A 23276-nucleotide genomic window follows, 5' to 3' on the forward strand; every position below is an offset into this window, starting at 1 on the left:
GTGTGCCCTGCAATTGGCTGGCAACCAATTCAGGGTGTCCCCCGCTTACTGCCCAAAGATTGCTGGGATAGGCTCCAGCACCCCCCGCGACCCTAGTGAGGAGAAACGGTTAAGATAATAGATGCGGGAATAACCTGCAAAAAAATTGCTCCACAAAATTTGAAATTTGCTCCTCAAATTGAGTCACTGATGAGCAAAACTGCTGCGCAAAGAAAAAAAAAACATTTCATGCCTTGGTATATTAAAAGTGAAAATCATGACACCTAATATCGTCATCACGTACGTATTACAGCCTGTTTTGCATTGTTCTATTATTGTCTGCTAGGTGGGATGGCAACTGAAAAACTTGGTGAACCTTCTGCGTGGGGACCCGGCGGGCGTGACCCTGACGTTGAAGAAACGCCCACAGAGCACGCTTACATCCACTCCTGCTCTGCTCAAGAACATGCGGTGGAAACCTTTGGCTCTGCAAGTATGACTACTCGACTACTTTTAACTCCCCTTAAATGTACTTGTGTCTCACACTTGGTTTGAATATGAGTGTGTGGTGTAAAAAAAACAAGTCCACAAAGAGGTTCATTTCATACATCTCTGTGTAGCGCACAACTTGGTTCTAATTGGTTGCAGGTTGATGCAAGATGAATTTCCACTGATTCCGCAGCCCTAAATGGCATCTGTTGTCCTACTTTGTCAAAAGACATTGCTTTATTAGGAATATGTGCCAATGCCACAATGGGTACAAATGAGAGCGATGTGTGTTTGTGTCATTCTTTGAAGCACACAGCAAAGAAAATGTTTCTACCCCCCTGAAGCCCTAAAAAAGAGCTACATTTCGTTTCGCGGCTTCCATCCCCTTCACTGCATCACATGCCCTCTTTTGTCCCAAATACCGACTGGCATTTTAAAAGGGGGAAAATGCAGAAACGCAACAATGGCGGCGTAATGTTTGATTCTTGAAACGATACAAAAAAAATGCTCTTTTATTTCCTCCTCAATATGATATCTGCATATTTTAGAATAGAATAGAATAGAAATAGAATAGAATAGAAATCCCTTTATTGTCATTGTACTCAAGTGTGCAACGAGATTAGAGGGCTCCCCTCTCCAGTGCAATACAACAATAATACAGACAAATATATAAATTAGATAAATAAAGAAGACAGTGCAATGGAATTCAGTACTGAATAGGGCATATAGAAACACATCACAATGCTGTTTTGCGAGGTTAGGGTGGTCTCGTGTGTGTGTGAGAGTTCAGTATGGAGATGGCTCTCGGAAAGAAACTGTTTCTCAGTCTATTGGTCCTTGATTTGATGCATCTGTAGCGCCTTCCCGAGGGCAACAGGTCGAACAGGTGTGAGTTTGGGTGGGTATTGTCATTGACGATGTTGAGAGCCCTTCTGAGGCACCGGGCGGTGTAGATGTCCGACAGTGGGGGGAGAGGGCAGCCAATAATCCTTTGCGCTGTTTTGACTGTCCTCTGGAGCCTCACTCTGTCCGCCTCAGTGCAGCCGCTGTACCAGGTGGAGACACAGTACGTCAGCAGGCTCTCGATGGACGAGTGGTAGAAGGCCAGCAGCAGCTTCCTGTCCAGGTTGAATTTCCTGAGGACTCTCAGGAAGTGCAGACGTTGGCGGACCTTCTTTACCACTGCTGTGGTGTTGTGTGTTATAACATTGTGTTTTTCAATGCAGCAAAGGCAATTTTGAGTTTAAGTTTGATCTGAAATGTTTGAATCACCGCTTACAAATTTCTTGTTGCTTTGTGCTGATCTTTATTCATAGTGATGATTAAGCCAGCCAACTTGTGCGCGCCAGCTAGAACTGTGGTATCAAAAATATGGACTGCTGTTCATTTGACTGATTCACTCGACTGTTCAGTCACTCACTCCATGAAACTGCGACTTTCTCTTTTTATCTTCCTGCCTTACTTACACACACGTGCATGCATTCACTTACACACATTCGCTCACACACAGCCACTGTTCCCTGAGAGCCCCGGCAGCAGTGTTGCCACACCGACCAGCACTTTAAGCACTCCATCTAGGAGGGGAAGCTGCGCCCTTCAGGACCTCTACATCCCACCTCCTCCAGAAGAACCCTACACTCCCAGGTACAGACTACAGACACACGCACACGCACACCCATGCCTTTCAAAAATAACATTATTATCTTTATAAAGGCTGAATATCCAGATCATGTTTGTGATGGTCAGCAAGCGTATGTTAATGTAAGCAAATAAAATCAACAACACATCAGTGATTTTCACTGGGTGACATGTTCCATCATGACCATTAATATGAACACTAAGCGTGTGTGTGTGTAGGTGTGTGGGGGTGTGTGTGTCTAGGGCGGGGGATGGGTGTTTGTTCACTATTAAACCAAGCATGTCAAATGCTTATGACATGTTGATGATCTGGGTTGATATATATATATATATATATATATAAATTTATAAGGACTGCAGAATATTGGAAAAAAATGACATTGCGATTTTTGGGGAGGCTGCAAAAAACATTTTCACCAGATGACTCAAATAGCTCTGTTTGGGAAGACTGCTTTGTTTATTATACAGCTCTGGGATGGCCACGTGATAGAAATACATGCGCCACGGCATTTTATACCTTTTGTCAAGCGTGTGGATCATTTTTTTAAACCTCTCTTTCGTGACGCCGTTGACGGATGTTGACTTTCTTTTGGGGACTAAATGCCGCCGTTGTCTCTTCCATGTCGCCAGTTAGTGTTTTCTGAGCGCACAGAGTGGAGGGGGTGGGGGAGTGGCCAGTGACTGGCAGGAGGGAAGGGGTGATCGAGACATTGCATTGCACGTCCTACGATGTGACAATCGCGCATGCACACATCACAATCGCAATGTTCAAACCGCACATCATATATATATATATGTATATATATATATATATATATATATATATATATATATATATATATATATATATATATACGATATGTGACAATATATGGCCCACAATAACGATAATATCACAATACACAATGTCTACGATATTCAATATATTGTTAGAAATTTCTTCAACGATATATCACGAGATAAGTGACTGAAAAAGAAAAAAAATGCCCATTAAAATGAAAACATCTGTAATTATGCATTTATTCAATGCCAATACGTGTCTTAACACTGTAGCGACGGCTGGACAAATTAAAGTGCATGGACATTTACAACAGGTCCCTGTACAGCTGAACACTTTAAAGTGCAAAAACATTAATAACATGTTTTATGTAAACCAAGACACTGCACTGCTTTCTGAACCTAAAATGTCAGTAGCAACTGTCAATAAAGTGCTTTATGTTAAACCGCACAGTGGACACATCAAGGCATATTCTTCTTGAGGAACACTAACTGATCAACATGCTCAGACGTAAGAGCACACCTAAGGGAAACTTTGCTTTAAAGCAGTAGTGATTGTCCGCTGTCTTGGTTCACCTTTTTTATCACCTGCGAGTAGTTCATCGTGATAGTGAACGAGGTGGCTTTGCAGATTCATAGTGTTGATGTTATATTTTACCTTTGCAAAGCAGTTCTTGCAGTTTGCATACTCTTTATCCAGTGTTCTTCCATCACCTGTCTCGTAAAAAGCCGAAGCGTCTCCACACTTTTGAGTGGAAACTCACCGGTGGGTCACTGATTTGTTTTTCTGGGTTTTCCGCCATTCTTGCATTAGTTCTTCTTCTATGGTAAATTCTTCACACTCTTCATCGGCCGCTGTTTCCGGCAAGTTTAGAACCGTTTGCGGCATTAGCGCCCCCACAGACAGGACAGGAGAGATTATATACGGATGGTGACGACGAGGTAAATCCATTATGTGTGTTGTTTTAAAATATCGATGCTTGCCGCCAGGCTATCGATTATTTATTGCGACAGAGTTAGCAACAATTTATTGCAATATCGATTTTCTTCCCACCCCTAATGTATATGTATATATGTATGTATGTATGTATGTGTGTGCGTGTGTGTGTGTGTGCCATTTTATTTATTCTTTGTCATGTCTTTCCATGTTTCTCTGTAGAGATGACAAAGGCAGTCTTCAGCGTGATGACTCTCAGTTGGACGACGTCCATCCCAACAAGCGATCCGACTCACCAAATTCCTACCTGGACAAGGAGTGTCGGCGTCAATTCCCTCTGGTGGAGGATGACTCCATACTGTACTGTTACGAGTACGACCAGAACCAAGAAGTCTCGTCTGTCCGCAGGGGGAGCACACCCACCTACAGTAAGACTTCGCAGAAATCCCCACGATACGATGTGTGTTTTGGAGGTGTCTGGGGCAATGTGTTGAAGTTCCCTGTGCCTCGTCATCCCAGGCAGGCTCAGGCCCATCTCCATGCCTCTGGAATACAACTGGGCGGGAGACGAGGAAGAGAGCCTGGCCAAGCTGAAGAAAGAGAGCCGGCGAGGTGGGTGGTGACAGTGAGAAAGAAGGGGAGGGGGCTGACAGAGGGGAGCAGAGGGAGCTGATGTGAGTGGGAGGAGATCTCCTAATATCCTCACCTCTTTTCACATTTCACAGCGGAAGAATGAGCTGGCCTGTCACAAGCGCGAGCACTCCGGATATCACATCCTGCCTCCATCCTTTCCATATGTTCATCAGCCATCACTACCCCCACTTGCTCGCTTATCTTCCTCACTCTCACTGCTGCTTGGTTGGTGATTGGATGTAAAAAGTGTGCGGTTGCTCCGGCAACTGTTACATTTTCTGGAGAGTTATTCATGTTTTATCTGAGACAAGGTGGCAAACAGTGGGACGAGACTGATCTGCTTTATTTTGGTCTCAAAGGCAAACTTCTGGGGATGGTACTGATGGCTTTTTTTCCCGTGATGCTTTTCATCAAAGTCTTATATTTATCTACAAGAATGCTATTACTAGCTTTATATCTATCTGTCTATCTATCCATCTATATATATATATATATATATATATATATATATATATATATATATATATATATATATATATATATGTATATACATATATATATCCATAATCTATACCGTTTCTCCTCACTCGGATCGCGGGGGCGCTGGAGCCTATCCCAGCTATCTTCGGGCAGTAGGCGGGTGACACCCTGAACTGGTTGCCAGCCAATTGCAGGGCACACAGAGATGAACAACCATCCACTCTCACACTCATACCTAGGGGCAATTTAGAGTGTCCAATCAATATATATATATATATATATATATATATATATATATATATATATATATATATATAAATAAATAGTGTTTGTTACATTACAGTTTTTTACCCCTGCAGAAAATTCACTGCTGCGTTTCGAGAGTGAAGACAAAAGCTCTGGGGGAGAGTTCCTGCTGGGCCGCAGCCTGAGTCACAGTCGGCGAAAGATGGAGAGGGGAAGCAGCCCCACTCATTACACGCTCATCCCGGCCCTCCAGATGGAAGTTTCCCTGTCTACATCTAGCTCTGACTCTGCCTCCCTCTACCATGTTCGTGCCTCCCCGCCCACTCTTTAGTGCATGCAAGATCATGGAAAGGTAGTATCTGGGTGTCACACTTATATTTGACTTTGCAGTTATTTGAGCGGTCCTCGCTGCTGCCAAGGTCAAAAAAGAAGAGTAAAGGTGAGACGTGAGAGAACAATTTCAAATTAAAGTGTTAATTTCTGATCATTCTTATGTGGTGTTTTTTTCTGGTGCAGCCGGAAGCCCCATGGCCTCCATCAGCAAGCGACGGATCTCCTGCAGGGACTTGGGTCAGGGTGACTGTGAAGGCTGGCTGTGGAAGAAGAAAGATGCCAAAACCTATTTTTCTCAAAAGTGGAAGAAGTACTGGTTCATTCTGAAAGACACGTGTCTGTACTGGTACATTAACGAGGAGGTGAATGGAAAATCTTCCTGAAAGTTCTGAATGTGTCAGTTCATGTTTGTGTTGTTAAAATGATGCTTTTTTGTTGTGCACCACAGGATGAGAAGGCAGAAGGCTTCGTCAATCTTCCAGAGTTTAAGATTGATCGAGCTACCGAATGCAGGAGAAAGTTGTGAGTCATGTTATTTTTTTTTTTAATTTGCATTGGACTTCCCCTTACTTAAAAAAAAATAAAGACAAGGCAATTAATGCTTGGAGGTGTAAACCATTCAAATAAAAGGAGCAGAAATGGAATGCTGTCAACTCCGTACACAGATTGTGACACATGCAGCAACACTTTGCAAAGTATCCTAAATTTGTGGCTGACAGCCTATTCGGGACTGTACCAACAACAACAAGCAAACGACATGCTAATTTTTGAAAAACTAGTGATTCCACAATGTCACTATTTAATAATGAGTAAATACATTTGGGGAAGCCCCGAGGACGACCCAGGACCCGCTGGAGAGACTATGTCTCCCGGCTGACCTGGGTACGCCTGGGGATCCCTCCGGCAGAGCTGGAAGATGTGGGGAGTGGGAAGTCTGGGCTTCCCTGCTGTTACTCAGGGCACTTCATGTTATGTGCTGTCTCTGTCCAAACACTAGGGGCACTATGTAAAATGTGTAGGTAGATAATTTAAGAAGATAAAAAACCTTGAACCAGGAGGATATTCACAGAGGGCTACGGATACCATTTTGCATCTGCGTGTCAAATTGAAAATAATGTTTGCGCTTAGCTGAAATGCCATACTCAGTTTTCATTGTGAGGGGCATTAATTAACTAATATGGTTATCTTTGTATTATACAGTGGTGATGAAATGCACTGCATTAAATTCTGATTTGGTTACGTACTTTTATTACATAAGAGAGACAAACGAATACAAACAGCTCTCAATGCCATGCAGTTAAACCCCACTCCAAACTATAACTATAATAGTAATTCGGCCAAAAATATTCACAGACACTTCTCCCTTCTGTACCCACAAAACGGCTTGTGCTGTTCTGTCTGAACTGTACCTGAGCTCATGTGCCATGTTTCTCATCACATATTTTAATGTAACCTATATGGTCCTGTTCTTTTTGCGCTCACATGATCAAATATACTTCTGGCTTCATATCAGTGCTTTCAAGGCTTGCCATCCCAAGATAAAGACCTTCTACTTTGCAGCAGAAAATGTAGACGACATGTCCCGGTGAGTTCTGACGCAGATGTAGTATTAAACTGCTTTATCGGCTTGCATCATAACTTGGATGTCCGCTCACTCTTCTCCATGCCACAGGTGGCTGAGTCGTCTAAGCATGGCTGTGGCGGGATACTGCGAGCAGGACAAAATTCATGATCAAGGTGAGTCGCATACACACCATTGTCCAAAATACAAAAAAAAAAAAAAATAATAATTGCCATTTCTCCTTCAAGATTTTTTGGAGTTAATGCTTCACAAAATTTGTTTGTGGGAATTTGAGTCCAATAATCATCAAGAACATTGGTGAGGTGGACATGAGCATGACCCACAATCTAATCATAATATATTTTATTCATATGACACATTCCAAAGAAAAAAAGTTGATACAATTATATGCTCAGTCTAGCACAATTATAAGATACCCCCTAATACAATACACCAAACAATCATTTCAACATTGGGTGACTCGACAATATGCAAATAGCCAACGGCATGCCCTAATGTTTGCATATGTACTGCAAACGGCTGTTGCAAATGCTTGTGAGCTAATGTGGCCAACTGATACATGACCTTACATACTATTATAACTGCAATCTGCAAGCACAACACAGGTAGTGCTTGTGCATGCAGTATCTTCGCGACCATAAGGGGCCCTTTAAAGTCTCACTTTTGGCACCTTAACATGCTACGCGACAATCCTATAGACTGAACAATTCTCTTGACTAGTGAGCCCGTCCGTCCCTTTTGGGGCATTGCAGAGTGTATGTTAGCACACCTTGCTGGCCAAAGTCTGGGACACCTGTGCTATATATTGAGTGTGACAAATACATCAAGTGAATACTGTAATACCTCGGCTATCGCGGTTAATGGGGACCGAGACCACCCGCGAAAACTGAAAATCCCCGAAGTAGCGGCGCACCTTCAAAAATGCTTAAAAAAAATTATATATATATATATATATACACGGGTAGAGAGAGAGAGAGTGAAATTCATGTTATAACAAAAAGAACCTGTAAAATATGTTGTCTGTTTACAATAACAATTGAGGGTCTAGAACACTGTTCTACCGAACAATTTACTTACGAACAACCAATTATCGTTATCAGCTTTCAAAAACAAGCAAACACTACAATTAGCTAACATAATTAGTCCGTCGTTTTGCGCAACAAATTAACATTTATAATTTCGATTTCTGGGGGTTTAAGATTACAGTAATACCTGTACATGAATAAAATTGTACCAAACCATATAGAAAATGGGTGTAGAGAGAGAGAGATTCGTGTTAAACAATCAAACAATAAAACAATAAAACAACATTTAACTTACCTCTTACAATAAGTTCTTCTAAGCGTAGTTGATGAAAAGACCTGTGCAGTACGATGAGGTAATAACGATTGAATGACTGCACAGGGGCATGAAGAGCTTTACTGCTCCTCGGATGACGCCGCAGACGCAGGAGAAGCTGCAGGAGACGGCGTAGTGGCTATAGGATAGGGCTGGGCGATATGACCTAAAATCAATATCGCGATAAATTAGGCAGTTTTACCTCGATAACGATAAATGCGCGATAAATTCCCCCTGAGGACCAAAATCAAAATAAATGCAGGAAATGCATATTAACTGCTTTTTTTATTGACCAACTGGTACGCATTACTTTCAATGAAAAATAGAAGTACAAAAATCATTTGAATAAACATTCAAACTAGCTTGCTTTGCGTGACTTGAACAATGTCACAAAGAACAGGAAAAAAAGGGTACCTCTCACAAAATCTTTTTATGTAAATATATTGTGCCGAGATGCTGTAATTCCATTTGCAAAGGCCTAGATTTGTGTAAAGGTATCGTGTAAACAATCTAAATAATGCCATGTGCAAAGGCGCTAGTCGCCTGTAAACAAAATGCTAAATAGATTGAAAAAAATGTCAATGGAATGCCAATGCCAAATAAACGCATGTGCTTCATCAGGAAAATGTGCCGTCTCGATTACCCTGGTGCGCAATCGCCACTTGCCGTCTATGTAATGCACATTCAGCCGCAAACAGGGATCCATATTGCGACAAGACCACAAGTCGGATGTGGATGCAAAATGCTTGACATGTCTCCGTTCCCGTCCCGATGTTGTCCATATCGGAAGTGCTGTTTGCGGCAAATATTTTCGTACCTCTTGTCGGCTACTTTCATGAGGCGTTTGAATCCTGTCCGCTCCATTGTAACTAGAGGAGCTCTATCTTTAGCTATGTGCTCGGCTATCGCGTCCACCTCTGAGACGTTCTCTCGTATGGTGTCGCCTCCGTTATGGGCTGTTGTCACTTGTCCAAACTTGCTCCTCACTTTGAACTTTTAGCACAAGCTCCAAGTCAAAGCATGGTTGTGTTGTGGGTGGTGAAAAAGAAAAGGTTGGACGCGCTGTTTCTGGTGCTTACGACGCACTTTGTAGTTCATGTTTTTTTGCTTAAACATCGTCTTTATGGAACCAAAACATTTCCAAACGACAGATGTCCACTTTATTTTCGGGACAAGCGCGACAGGAACAATTTCAACTAACGTTACTTCGTCCGCAGCCGTGTCAGCCGCTTCAGGATTTGAATCGCCAGCTACGAACGCGTCTTGTTTACATTCTTGTTCAGAAGGGAGGAGTCACGTGACTACACGCGCTTGAGCCGTCTTAAAGGGGCATGAGCATCGCCGCAGACAGAAAAGACTTCTTTTTCTTTTTTTTTTTTAGACACCGAATTTACCGACATGGGCAAAATGATGTCGGTCATTCTAATAAATTTCGGTAACGGTAAATTTTCGGTTTCTCGCCCAGCCCTACTATAGGAGGTGGCGTAAGGAATGCAGGAGGCGGTGTAGCGGCTGCAGGAGGATCTTCTGCTGTTTTTTTGCGCGTGTTTTTTGAGATTTTTCATTTTCGAATATTTTTTTTACACCCGCGAAGCACTGAACCTGCGAAAGGTGAACCGGGAAGTAGCGAGGTATTACAGTATGTCTTTTCGGTGATGGTGCAAGAGAAAGCTGGACAAAAGGGCAGCTCTCCACAATGTCGTAGTTTGTCTTATCATTCATGTTATTGCAAGCAAGAAACATCACAGGTTTAGACAACAGACTGCAAAAAAAACCAAAAAAACAATGCAAAGTACACCACCCACACCTTTCTAACCTGCTAAGGCTGATAAGATCCCAGAATGCCTCTGTGTGATAATCTCCCAGAATGCCTCAGTCTGATAATCTCCCAGAATGCCTCAATGTGATAATCTCCTAGAATGCCTCAGTACTGTTTTTGTGATATTTTTATTTATTTTGGTGACAGAAATGGCATGAGAGATGCATGTTTTGTGTTAATTTTATTTCCTTGTTTCATTATTTTCGTGTATGCTGTTCAGAGATATTTATGGTTTTGATTTGAAACCATGACTCTAAGGAGTTTGGTGACCAGTGACATCCCTCCCCTGACATAGTCAATTAGGTGTGTTTCCATGATATCTTTGACTGAGCTGAGTGGAAGTGCTGCTACTAACAGTCATTACCATGCGCGAGCTAGCGTGCGCAGCGCACAGTCTAAGTATTAAACACAGAAATTGCACCTTCAGATGGTGCTGCGCTCTTTGACACACCGCAAAAATACGTTACTTATAGCCATTAGCACAGCGCTGAGAGAAAGGAAACAAAGCTCTATCTAGCTGGTCTGCTGTGACCGCACTGGAAACATTGTATGAATTTCATATTTGATATATGCGGCATTAAAAATTAAATTATCAAGTTGGAATGAATAAAACCCAACTGTTGTATCAGCGCAGCTTGTACAGCATGACTAGCCCCGTCTCCCACTCACATCTCACCGTCACAGTGGAAAGGATCTGACTCATGCAGGATAGTCAACTGGAAACACCTTCTCAATTTCAAAATTGAACTAGGTGCAAAGCCTCGGCTTTATGTCTCACACAAATGCTCATTTATGGGGCGAAAGACGTCATATTTTTTGGTAAATGTACCTTATCAATGTTCTATTTCGAGGAACCTGTGTAGGAGCCAAGCAATGGTGGTGTGTGGGTGAACTGGTCTGTCATTTGATTTCTGAAGAGGGGGCTCTTACGTCATGTAAAATGAAGACTCATAACGCCTGCAGAGGACATCACAGGGGCATTCTCACATCTTCAAATATATTCTTTGCACTCTTAGTAGACCTTGAAATCACACCTACAACGCTGTTCGTTTTGACAGCATTTCAGATGCAAAACTGGTTCCTGTGCAAGTCTGTCATTTATTACTATATGGCTATTAGAACATGAATAAGCTTGAATATGTTAAACACACAAGGAATTTGTAGTTGGTGTCACTCTAGTACTGTCTAATTAATTATAAGGGTGTTGTACACATATTATATGCATTATGTTTCAATATTGAATATTGTCCTTATTTACAAATGCGCAGGATGATGGCAAAGTGCTACAGGATCAAACTGTAGGAGGCAATAACAGAATACAGTATTTTTTTTCCATACAACGAGCAATGTAGTCTTGTGTAACCTTATCATATCCTAGTTCTTATTGAACGCTTACTGTTGAACTTACATTTAATTTGCCCGGTTTGATGGTGTTGTATTTGTTCCGAATTAGATTACTGGAGTGAGAGTGACCATGAAGAGATGGATATGCCCTCCATGAGCAAACAGGACAGTCCGCCACCGCCCTATGACACCTATCCAAGAGCATCATCCGTAAGTACCATCAGTTGTGGGTTTCTATAGAAACCATGCCATGGCATAGACAACATTAAACTACCGGTACATGGTACTGTACAGGAGTGTGTTTTTCAGTGCTAACGTCAAATTTGTTGTTATTATTCGTACATCATACTCTTTCTCAATACAAGCATATCCAATGTTCCGTATTCATTCTTGATAAAATGTTTCAGATTACATTTTCTGAAATTGTCTGATTATCAAGAACATAATTGATTCACTTGTTGCTAGGCGGAGTTCATGGAGCTCAATTGTGTCATACACATGATTTATTAGTAAATGTCATGCACTTTTAGCTCTCTTGACAATAATTAATTGAGAATCAATTGTTCCACAATGCACTTTGTACATACAGCCGTTGTAAAAATAGATCACTGCTCTGTATTAAACAGAAAGAACACATTAGTAAGATAAGGAATGAAAAACAGTGCGAGATCTTAATTTTTAACCTTACAGTAAAGAATTTGTTAATGGTATAATGAACAGATATGAAATGTGATAGGCAGGTGCACAGATAGACACTTTATGGTGCTCCAGCACCACCTCTTTTGCCTTGGATGAAAAAACAATTGCCTAGAGACTGTTTATTTATGTTCATTAATTTATATTAAAGAAAAATATATATATCAGATTGGTTCAGGACAATCGTGCCTCTCACTGCTTTGAAGTTTATTTATCCCAGATGTTATCGTTTATCCCTGCCACTTAATTTGCAGTTGGTCAACATTTGATTTTACTTAGGTGAGCCCCTTCCTGGAACCCAAACGTGGTCATTTCTCCTCATCCGACACATTCCAGTCACGTTCCTCTCATGAGGATTACCACTCGGAGCCGCTGGAAGGCGGGAGCAGCAACAATGGCGGAAACTCCCCTGGGCAGAAGACAAGCAACCACCGAAACTCCTGGCAGGACCAGATGGAGAGCAACGCCAGAATGCACTTCCTCCAGGCGTATCCCATTGAAGAGCCTCTGCTATCTGATGACAGGGAACAAATGGCGATGGAGTATCGCAGGCAGTCCACACTGCCTGCACAGCGCAGCCTGCTGCAGGAACAATACCGAGCCTTGCCCCTGCCCGTCAGGTCCAGTATCGATTCAGAGGTGGGAGGGAAACCTCGCAGCTTCACGCTACCCCGAGACAGTGGTCTCCACGCCATCCTGGCGGCCAGCGCCGACGCGTCAGATGAGAACAGAACACCTCGACACTACCACCTAGAGCGGCCCAGAGAAATAGGTTAGATACCTTCAGACTGTCTTCCCCAACCTTTATTGAACCAAGACACATCGTTTACATTGCAAAAACTCCACCAAACAAAAATATAACCAAAAACATATTAAGTAAAATAATTCTGATTTTGCCTCCCTTATGTCCCAAATTAACTCATCTGTACTTAGTGTAAAATTGGGCCTCTTTTACTCATTCTGTTGTATGAACGACAGATGGATATATAGGTTAATTATTTTCTGCCATCTAGTGGTGGAGAATGTAATTGTTCACAGTACACCACTGGTATCCTTTTGCAGTGGTATCTTGACATACCAGTCCAAAAAAATCCACAAGACAATTGTTTTTTTAATTTTGAATGAATAAAACTATCACTGTGTTATTTGTTTAATATTGACTTAAAAAAAATAACAAAAAAAATGACTATGAAATTTAATTGAGCCAAAAGTCTCACACACACAAGGTTTTACATTCACGTTTGGATATTTGCCTTAACTGGGTGCGGCCTAGTGAGTGACATCAGGAGCCTGGAGTTGTTCCGATTGGCAAGTGTGAATGTCTCCTCCGTCCAACTGGTTAGATAAATTTTTAATTTGTCTGGCCTTTTATCCCGTTCGACCAATTGCCTGAAATTTCAGCGAATAAAGCTTTTTTCACTTCACTTGATGTCATTTCAAAAACTTAAAACCGATTAATCGACTGGCCGATTGAATTACCTTATATTAGCTTTTTTTAAATTGGCAAAGACTGACAATTATTTTGGTTCGCCTTTTTAAAAATCAAAAACAAACAAAAAAAAGACGCACAACTACATAAAACAGAGTTAATGCCCTTCAAACATTCGCTCCTCAACCTGAAAGATGCTTCAGTATAATTACTCCACAGTATAACTTGTAAAGTCTTTTAACACCTGTACTATTAGTCTTTAACTCACGTTATCAATTTGAGTGAATGAAATTTACAAATGTTATGAAATTTGTTCTCTTCTTATGCGATACAAATTTGTCCTAGCAGTCCACTCGCTGTCAAATATTCTCTTTTTTGCCCCCCTTATGCTTTTTTGTTTTCAAACCCCCTTTTTGCTCGTCCTCAATCGAGATGTCACAGTGCCTTCTGGCCATGTCTGGATGCTGCAGCCAGGATGAATCCTCTCAGCCATGTTAATGTTGAACTGTGAACAGGATAAAGAAACAAGTTTGGAGGCCCTTTCTCCTTGTCCTCATTTATCTTTTGCTCTTGTGGTCACTCTCTTTTGCGGGCATATAACGAAAGCAAAGCAAACTGTAATTCATTTATTACAAACCTGCTAACATAAGTGTAGTATATATATATATATAGTTGTATAGCACAACAGTGTGCAGTGTGCAGTGTGAAGTCTGAGTTTTTACATGATCAATCAACAGTTTACAAAATATATGCTTAAAGGCATAGACATAGCTCAATTGGAATTATTAAAAATTTTGATGCGGATATTTTCTCTTTATTGCAAAGGAATTTTTGCTCCAAATATCGGTTATCAGCCTCTTTGACTATTAATAATTGGTGTCGGTCCTGAAAAAAAAACATTTCATCATTTTCCGACTATATCGCTACTCTGTACAACATGGTTGCCTGTTCTATGTTTTCAACAGTATAGTTCAACATTATCCCAAAAGGGTATCTCCTTAATGCCCAGAACAAATTTTAACACAACAAAATTGAATTCATCTTTTGAAGGGCGCGGACGAGACTTGAGGCTGCAGTCGGACTCTGTGGGGGATTTGTATCGAGCTCTGGAGCATACCAGTCTGTCCACCTCAGCTGACCACCGGTCAACCAGTCGCCTGGAGTACAAGCGCTCCTTTGTGCGCAGGGTTAACGACCCCTTGCTGAACGACAAACTCCACCGCCTTCGCATCCTCCACAGTTCACTCAACGTACTGACACATAGCTAACGCATACCTTACCATTCCGCTCAGTGACGCTTCAATAATGTACGCTTCATTTTCTTACAGAATGTCCCTCTTCAAGACACAAACCGCTCGTTGGGCTTTTTAGGCTAATATGTGGAACCACTCTCCTCAGGCCCAGCCTCATTTCTGGAGATGAAAAGGCGACAAAGCTTCATTTTCTGTCCTTTTTTTCCCTCTCCCCTTTCAACCATTTCCACTGAAGCTGTTACTTCCTTACATGCTTTCTGTCATTTTAATAATGATCTTTCCCAAAAGTGGAGCATTGATTTCAACTGGTTGGGAAAAAAAGCACTTTGTGTCCCTATCATGGATTTGATGGAGAGCGTCTTCACTCATACGCATGGCTGTTTCCCATCACTTTTGTTGCCGTTATGCGCAGATGACCAGATCAGATTGACTATTTTGGATGTACACTCCATTTTGTTATGTGTATTTAATGAATCTACGTATGGCATTGCTACACAACATCTTGAGGATATGTGCTGGAATTCAAATAGTAAATCAAGTGCTGTGCCTCGGTGATTGTGAATGTACATTGTACTTTTCCAAGAATAACGAGAGATGTAATAGCAAGCAAGTTTCTCTTCATAAAGGGGTGAAAATATCACACTTGGCAATAAGGAAATTGTATTGTAAAATATAAAAGGGAAGGTGACAATAGTTTTTGTCTATTTTTGTATGCATGCAGTCTTTCATGTTGTGGCAAAAAAAAATAATACTTTTTTCTAAGTGTGTTTCATTTGGAGAATACTGCTCGTCTCAACTGCCTCAACCTCAAGACTTATTTTAAAAAGCTAATTTCATTACAAAAGAGATGAGGATGAACTGTATTTATTTATTGTTTCATGTACACGCATGTTTTGTAATACTGTACTAAAACACATTACCATGCCATTTAACTGCACACGTGTGCCATTTTGCCATATTTGTAGCTGCAATACTTTTCTTTGACGATGGAAATAAAATATGGCGTGGACACACAAAAGATTTTTTTCCTCATGATTATATTTGAAGTTACTATATTTAGGCACGAGCCACACACCGAGGGGTCAGAATAGGATAAATCAGTAGATCATAATATACAGTGAGAATGAAATAAAGTATAGGCCTTTGCTTCAGTCCACAAAATTAACAGAGCACATTTTTTAACCACATGATCTTCATTTAAAGATTTAATATTTTAAAATGTACGTCTGGTGGTGCCTTGAGTTAAAGTTAAGTCAATTCAATTGTATTTGTATTGCCCTCAATCACAGACAGTATCAAAGGAATTTGCATAACCACAATCGACATCCCCTGATCTTAACCACCAGGAGGGCAAGGAAAAACCCAAAACCCCATGAATAACCACTGGATGAACGGTTCTTCGTAGAGGATAAAGAATATATACCCATGAATATGTTATACCACTTTTCACATCCCTCCACCGTTTGCACTCAAATGATTAAAGTTTTATAACCCCGTAACACCAAGCGTATCCATTAGTCCATCCTTTGGCATGTTGCGTTGTTTGTTTCTCACTATCACTATACAGTGCTTGTATGTCAATTTTCTCCATTCAAGTCGAGGCAGAAAATCATCCAAACAACGGCTCATATCTAAAAGCTAGAGAGTTGGGTCCCTTGTAACTCAAGGCACCAATTTAATGGAAGTTGTTTGCACAAAGCTACAAATTCTCTCTCTCTAATCTCGTTGCACACTTGAGTACAATGACAATAAAGGGATTTCTGATTCTGATTCTGAATTCATTTAGAAAATGTATTTAAAGAGCTCTATGCTGTTTGCACTGGATTGACATGAATGTGTGCCATTAGGTATTGACGAGTATTTCTGTTACAGACAAGGGTCAGTGAACTAACTCAAAACTTGTTTTTGAGTTACCGATTGTTTTATTAAATTCTTGAAAAAATATGAAACTGGCTTTGACGAATATAGCCATAATTTCATTTTGTTGTTAAACTTCTTGAGGCAATCGTTGCTCTCTTATGAGCCTATCAACAGGCATTTTGGCTCCTTCCTCGTGACTCAACTTCTCCAGAGATCTCAGGTTTGAATGCTGCCTTCTCTTCTGACGTCATGTTTTAGCCCCTCCCACAGAACTACAATTGGGTTAAGGTTTAAAACAGGGGACATCAAAAGCTACTTCAGAACTGGCCATGTTTTGCTTTGTCTTGGGTACATACTCGTGACTTTGGGCTGGGACCAAGCTTTGTTGGCAGCACATTTCCTTCAAACATTAAACAGTCATTAAATTCCCTTGTTTAGTCAATGATGGTGTCGTAGTACACTCGTCCGAGTTGTGTGCGGGCAGTGTGGGTTCAGTTCCCACTCAGTGACGGTGTCTATGTCTGCCCTGTGACTGGCTGGCGACCAGTTCAGAGTGTAGTGCGCCTTTCGCCCTTAGTCAGCTGGGATAGACTCCAGCACCCTCCCACGACCCTGTACAGGATAAGCGGTGTAGATAATGACATGACAATGACTCAATTCCATTGTATTTTTATTACTTAAAAGTGATATTGGTGTTCTAATCAGAACATATCTAACTAATCAAGCACATGTAGCAAATGAAAACTCTGAGTTCCTATTAAAAATTGTCAAATATTTCCACACATAACAGTACAATGATATATCAATATATATAATTTCTTTAAATGTGTTTGCATTATTTTTAAGTGTGCTTAAAAACACCTTAAAAACACGTGCCAAACAAGGAGTATAAAAATAAGACATTTAATATTTCACTTATAGCAGGGGTGGTGTGTAATGTAACCCACTCGATGGAAGGGGTTTCTGCTGTTTTTTGTTTGTATTTTTGAATGTTCATTTTGTTATATCATATCATAAACTGCATTGTCACATACATACAATTAATAGTCAAAGTACAAGGGGCAGTTTAACATTTGATTGATTGTTTAAATAACATTGATTCTTTTTTAAAAATATGAATGGAAGTCCATTGTGCACATTTTGAATAATCGTGCTTCAAAGAATTTAAAAACAAAAATAAATAAAAAAGACAATAGCCACTCACATTCTGACATTCTGTAGCTAATGTGTACCAATATGCCTGAATAGGACTACTAAAACATCAGTTCTTTATCATTTCCTTCTTGAGCAGAGATTAATTCAATGCTCGCCTGTGTTATCACTTGTTACATCAACACTATACAAATTATCTACAAATATCCGATTCAGCCAGGTAGGGACTCATTTTCCTCATTAATTGGTCCCTAATTGCTTCCAAAGGGATAGACAACTTGCTAATGGGCACACTGTATGTGTTCATTGTTGCCATGGAGCTCCTTTTATTACCAAACACAGTGACAAAATAACAACTGGTAAAAATCTATAAATAAATAACAAATATAGAAAAATATACTTGCAACAACCATACGGATGTAAATTAAACTGAACAAGCCAAAATGAGCCCAGTAGTAAACTGGAACAGGGGTGATATAAGCAAATCATTAATTACTCAAAAATCTAATTGATTACTGCATTGCATTTTCTAACATTTATCTGAATATTAAACCTCAGAATGCAAACCTCACTTTGTAGACAATAATCAACTAAGTGTTTTGGGATTTCAACTTGGACCTTTTTTGTTGTGATAATGAAAGTATGGATCGATTTTTTGTCAGAAGTGACCCATATTAAAGTTACATTTTTTAGTTCTATTTATATGAAATCCCTTTTCCTTTACAGTATAATATAAGATCAATAATTCATACATAATATATATATATATATATACACATACACACACACTATTTAATACAAGAAATAAAAGTAAAATAAGTAGGAACGTATGAGGTGTATTTATATTATTTAGATAATATCAGTTGAGCACTTTCATACTGGTTTTAGGAAATAAATCTTAATTTCATTAAAAGGAGTTCACAATCACGTGGCTTTGTAGCTTAAAAGATGTGTATACACACAAACGCATATATACTCATCGACCGGAATAATAGATTGTAGCAACAAATGATAGTACTAAAGAACACCAGACACATCATGTTTTTCCAAACTTGTTTTTGCTTGTTAGAGGTAAAGGTCTCAGTTGGAATTACCATTGTTGATTGCAGGATCTTGTATTTAATATACACCTGCACAGTTTTATAATATGGACTCGAACTAGAGACGTTCCGAGTCCATATAGCACTGGGTTGGTGACTGGTGGAATGATGGCAAAATACATTGACAGGAAGATCCGTGCCTCAATGGCTATGTAACTCATATTAAACCTATTCTGGACAATTTCAAAAAAGGAAGCTATGCTATAATTAAAAAAACAACACAAATGTGGCAAGCACGTTTTAAGAGCGATAACCTGAGAATATTTCGATAATTTTTTACAAATTCTTAATATTTGTACATAAGAGAAAACAATCATGATCAGCTGAGGCAAGCCCAACAAACCAATCAGGAGAAGCCCAATAATATTTATATGGGATGCATTAGAACATGCGTTTTTCACCAGTTCCATGTTCACACAATATAGCTTTGGTATGGTTTTTCCGCAAAAACTCAGCTGCAGAGTCATACTGAAATAACATGCAAATACAATGAATGGATAGAGACCCACAACTGCGATCAGTTTTCTCACCTTTGAAGGGGTCATGATGGTGTGATAGTGCAGTGGGTAACAGATGGCAACAAAGCGGTCGTAACCCATAAGCGCTAGTACGCAAAACTCAGCAGCTGCATACGTGTGCAAGAAGTAGACTTGAGCAATACACGACTTGATGCTGATCTCATACGTCTTTGACAGGAGTATGCTCATAACTGGGAGCAATAACATGCTGCAACCGTAAATCTCATTAAAACATAACATACATGCAAAAACATTCATGGGCTGGTGCAGCTGTTTGTTTTGGTGAATGACAGTGATCATAAGTACATTTAGGGACATAGCAGCAACATAAAGCAAGAAGAAAATCACAAAGAATATGTGCTTGTGGTTCTCCAGGGTTGCATATGCTGTCATGGTGAATGTTAATGTTGTGGTGTTCTCCATTCTAAAAGAAATTAAAGGAAACAGTGATAACATACATTTCAAGATAAACAATTGAAATGCAGAATAAGCTCAGTAGACTGCAGTCGCTTTCAGATATTATCCTGGTTCACAGTACCTGTGGTAGTGTTCTCCACTCCATGCACCCATGCTTGTCCTGTTCATGGGCGTCTTTTTAAGCTTGCTCGAGGTGGGCTTGGTTTGCTGTTCGGGATGTTCTGGTGCATGGTCATATTATTGTTACTATGGTCACACATCCCCCAAACTCCCTTGACAAGTCTTGCATGAGAGCTTGCTTTATATTGTTCTTGGTTTACTGGTATACTTTACATCAGCATTGTATCAATAGTATAAAACTGTGCCAGTGTGTCTCCTAGTACTACTGGTGACATTCTAAAATTGAAGTAGATGGAAGCACAGTTAGAGAACCAGCTGCTCTGCACTAAATTTCTATTTCAGCTGCCTTACATAATACCTAAACAAAACAATAGTCATTGTTGAAACCAAATACTCTGGACCTATGTTGACATGTTATATTATTGATGCTACATAATCCATAAATACCAAAACAGAGGTGTGTGCTCTGCTCACACACAAAAGCTCTGTAAAGGTCAATCTAGTGAAACCAATTGAAGAGGTTATGCTATTTTTAAAGAGCTTTGGAGATAAAAAAAAAATAAACAAATAAATAAAATCAGCTGGGAGGGAGTTTTAGGACTCGAGCTTGAGTCCAACAATTTGTTCGCAGGCCTTGAGGTGTTTAACCCCTAAATAAGCAGCTCATGTTAGGTCTCAATTTTAAGTGAAGAACTAAATTCAATTTAAAAAATCGTCTCCATCAAATTTGCCCTCATTGACTAGCACACTGTGTCCCAACTGCTGACAGGCCAAGCCATACTTGAATTTCACTTTATGTGAAAAAAATCCAATAAGTCTATAAAATGAATTAAAATAAATAAAAACTAAAGCTATGAAGAGCCCTCACAAACCTGGCCCTGTTTACGTACTGGGACATAGGACCCTTTAAAATGTAAACGTTTTGCCAGGCGTGATGTATGTGCAAAATTACATGAGTTTTGGCCCAGGTTTATATACTCAAAACGAGCATTATTTTTCTTTGCAAACTGTGCATCGCCACAGCAACAGTGTGGGATGAAATAAAAATCTTTGGATTTTTAACATCTTAAGAAAAAACTTTTGTAAGAATTTGTTGAAATATGACCTCTGTAAAAGGCCAAATATGGTGCTAAATGCTAAAGTAAATTAAAAATGGCCACGTTGGAAAATACATTTTTGTAGGTTTCTGGCTGTTACATATACCTCCGGATTTTCATAGAAATAGGTGAAATGTACAACCGAGAATGTTTCAATAAAGATTTGTGGGGGAGGAACTCCTGAACCATTTAGTGAAAATTGTACCACAAATCTCTAAAATATTGACTTTTATGCTAGGCCTGATGTGTGTGCAAAGTTTCCTGATTTTTTAATGCATATTTAGACCCTTAAAATCAGGGTCTTGGCAAATTACGTCAACAACTAATAAACTATGATGTTTTAACATCATGACGTAGGTGGTAGATATAGTTAACCCACTAGGAGGAAAAGATGAACGAATAAAACATATTTCCATTAGCAAGTAGGTGGCGCTCCCACTACAATGAAAAATTACTTCAAGCCTGAACTCTCGTCAAATGGGAAATTTTGAGAAGATTAAGAAGAAGAATAAGAGGCCGTTTATGTCAGGGAGCGCCTTCGGCGAGGAGGAGGTGGACCCAAAAGGCGAGGAGGCAGGTAACGTTAAGGGAATTTATTAAATGAAACAAACAAGGACAAACAACGTGGCAGGGCGCTAGGTAACAAGGGCAACCAAAACGTGACTAACAGAAAAGGAGGACGAGGAACAGAAGCCGGGGCAAAACGCTGAGGGACGTAACGGGGACGTAACGGGGACGGGGACGGGGACGGGGACGGGGACGGGGACGGGGACGGGGACGGGGACGGGGACGGGGACGGGGACGGGGACGGGGACGGGGACGGGGACGGGGACGGGGACGGGGACGGGGACACGAGCATGAACTTGACATGAACAAACGCGGTCATGGACGTCCGTAAAGTGCGGCAATGACCCGACGCTGAGTAGTTGGTCTGGGAAGCTTAAATAGTCCGAGTAATCAGGGGAGCAGATGGGAATCAGGTGCGTGATGGTTGACGGGAAGCAGGTGTGTGGCTCGCGAGGACGAGTGCTGAGGAAAACGCCCCCACTCAGCTGACAAAATAAACAGAAAAAGCACATGGCAGGAAGGGGGAAGAAAATAATAACAAAAACACTGACATGCCCGACACGGGTCATGACAGTTTACCATTTGAAAGAGTTATGTTTGAAAAAAAAAGACAATAGCGACAAGATGAACACACACAAATCAGCTCTGATAAGCCTGAATAGGTGTACTAAGTCATTAGTTCTTTATCATTTCCTTCTTGACTGGATATTAATTCAAGCGGGCCTGTGTTATCACTTGTTACATCATCATTATACAAAAATATCATGCAAGGTAGAGGCACATTGTCCGAATTAATCGGTTCCTAATTGCTTCCAAAGGGATGGACAACCTGCTAATGTATGTGTTCATCTAACTATTTTTGCCATGGAGCTCATTTAATCAACCAAACTAAGTGACATGATATTAACTAGTAAAAATAAAATAAAAGTCACAAATATGGAAAAATAAACTTGCACCAACTATACTAATGTGAACTAAACTAAAATAGCCAAAATTAGTCAGTGGTATAAGCAAATGAAAACTGTCTCAAAATTCAATTTGGATTATTATGAATATCAGATTTTTTTTTTTTATATATATTTTTTTAAATATTTGCGGCATGGTGGCCAACTGGTTAGCGCGATGGCCTCACAGTGAGAGACCGCATCGGGCGTGGGTTCGATCCCGGCTCCGGCCATCCTGTGTGGAGTTTGCATGTTCTCCCCGTGCTTGTGTGGGTTTCCTCCCACATTCCAAAAACATGCTTGGCAGGCCGATTGAACACTCTAAATTGCCCCTTGGTATGAGTGTGAGCGTGGATGGTTGTTCGTCTTCGTGTGCCCTGCAATTGGCTGGCAACCAGTTCAGGGTGTCCCCCGCCTACTGCCCGAAGATAGCTGGGATAGGCTCCAGCAACCCCCGCAAACTTAGTGAGGAGAAGCGGTACAGAAGATGGATGGATTTAAATATTTATCCACAGAATATTGCCTAGT

General features: G+C 40.5%; 1 protein-coding gene and 1 pseudogene across 2 annotated transcripts in view; one reads left to right on the forward strand and one right to left on the reverse strand.

Annotated features, from left to right (window-relative positions):
* Window positions 1–15991, forward strand: part of LOC148319732 (connector enhancer of kinase suppressor of ras 2-like) — a 34123-nt gene extending 18132 nt beyond the window's left edge. For both annotated transcript variants that reach the window (XM_088279240.1, XM_088279241.1), the window contains exons 9-22: window positions 326–472; window positions 1994–2112; window positions 4043–4248; window positions 4340–4432; window positions 5293–5483; window positions 5570–5618; window positions 5696–5874; window positions 5961–6034; window positions 7026–7097; window positions 7185–7249; window positions 11705–11805; window positions 12571–13063; window positions 14771–14970; window positions 15049–15991. In XM_088279240.1, the coding sequence (XP_088135366.1) occupies window positions 326–472; window positions 1994–2112; window positions 4043–4248; window positions 4340–4432; window positions 5293–5483; window positions 5570–5618; window positions 5696–5874; window positions 5961–6034; window positions 7026–7097; window positions 7185–7249; window positions 11705–11805; window positions 12571–13063; window positions 14771–14970; window positions 15049–15096 (2037 nt within the window). In that variant the 3' untranslated portion in view covers window positions 15097–15991. The remainder of the gene's footprint in view (window positions 1–325; window positions 473–1993; window positions 2113–4042; window positions 4249–4339; window positions 4433–5292; window positions 5484–5569; window positions 5619–5695; window positions 5875–5960; window positions 6035–7025; window positions 7098–7184; window positions 7250–11704; window positions 11806–12570; window positions 13064–14770; window positions 14971–15048) is intronic.
* A 1058-nt stretch (window positions 15992–17049) lies between these two features.
* LOC148319733 (olfactory receptor 52Z1-like) lies at window positions 17050–20035 on the reverse strand (annotated as a pseudogene).
* Between the last annotated feature and the right edge of the window lie 3241 nt (window positions 20036–23276).

This window comes from Idiotropiscis lumnitzeri, chromosome 17, assembly GCF_059441095.1.
Source record: "Idiotropiscis lumnitzeri isolate Australia: NSW breed Sydney's pygmy pipehorse chromosome 17, RoL_Ilum_1.0, whole genome shotgun sequence".
NCBI lineage: Eukaryota > Metazoa > Chordata > Actinopteri > Syngnathiformes > Syngnathidae > Idiotropiscis > Idiotropiscis lumnitzeri.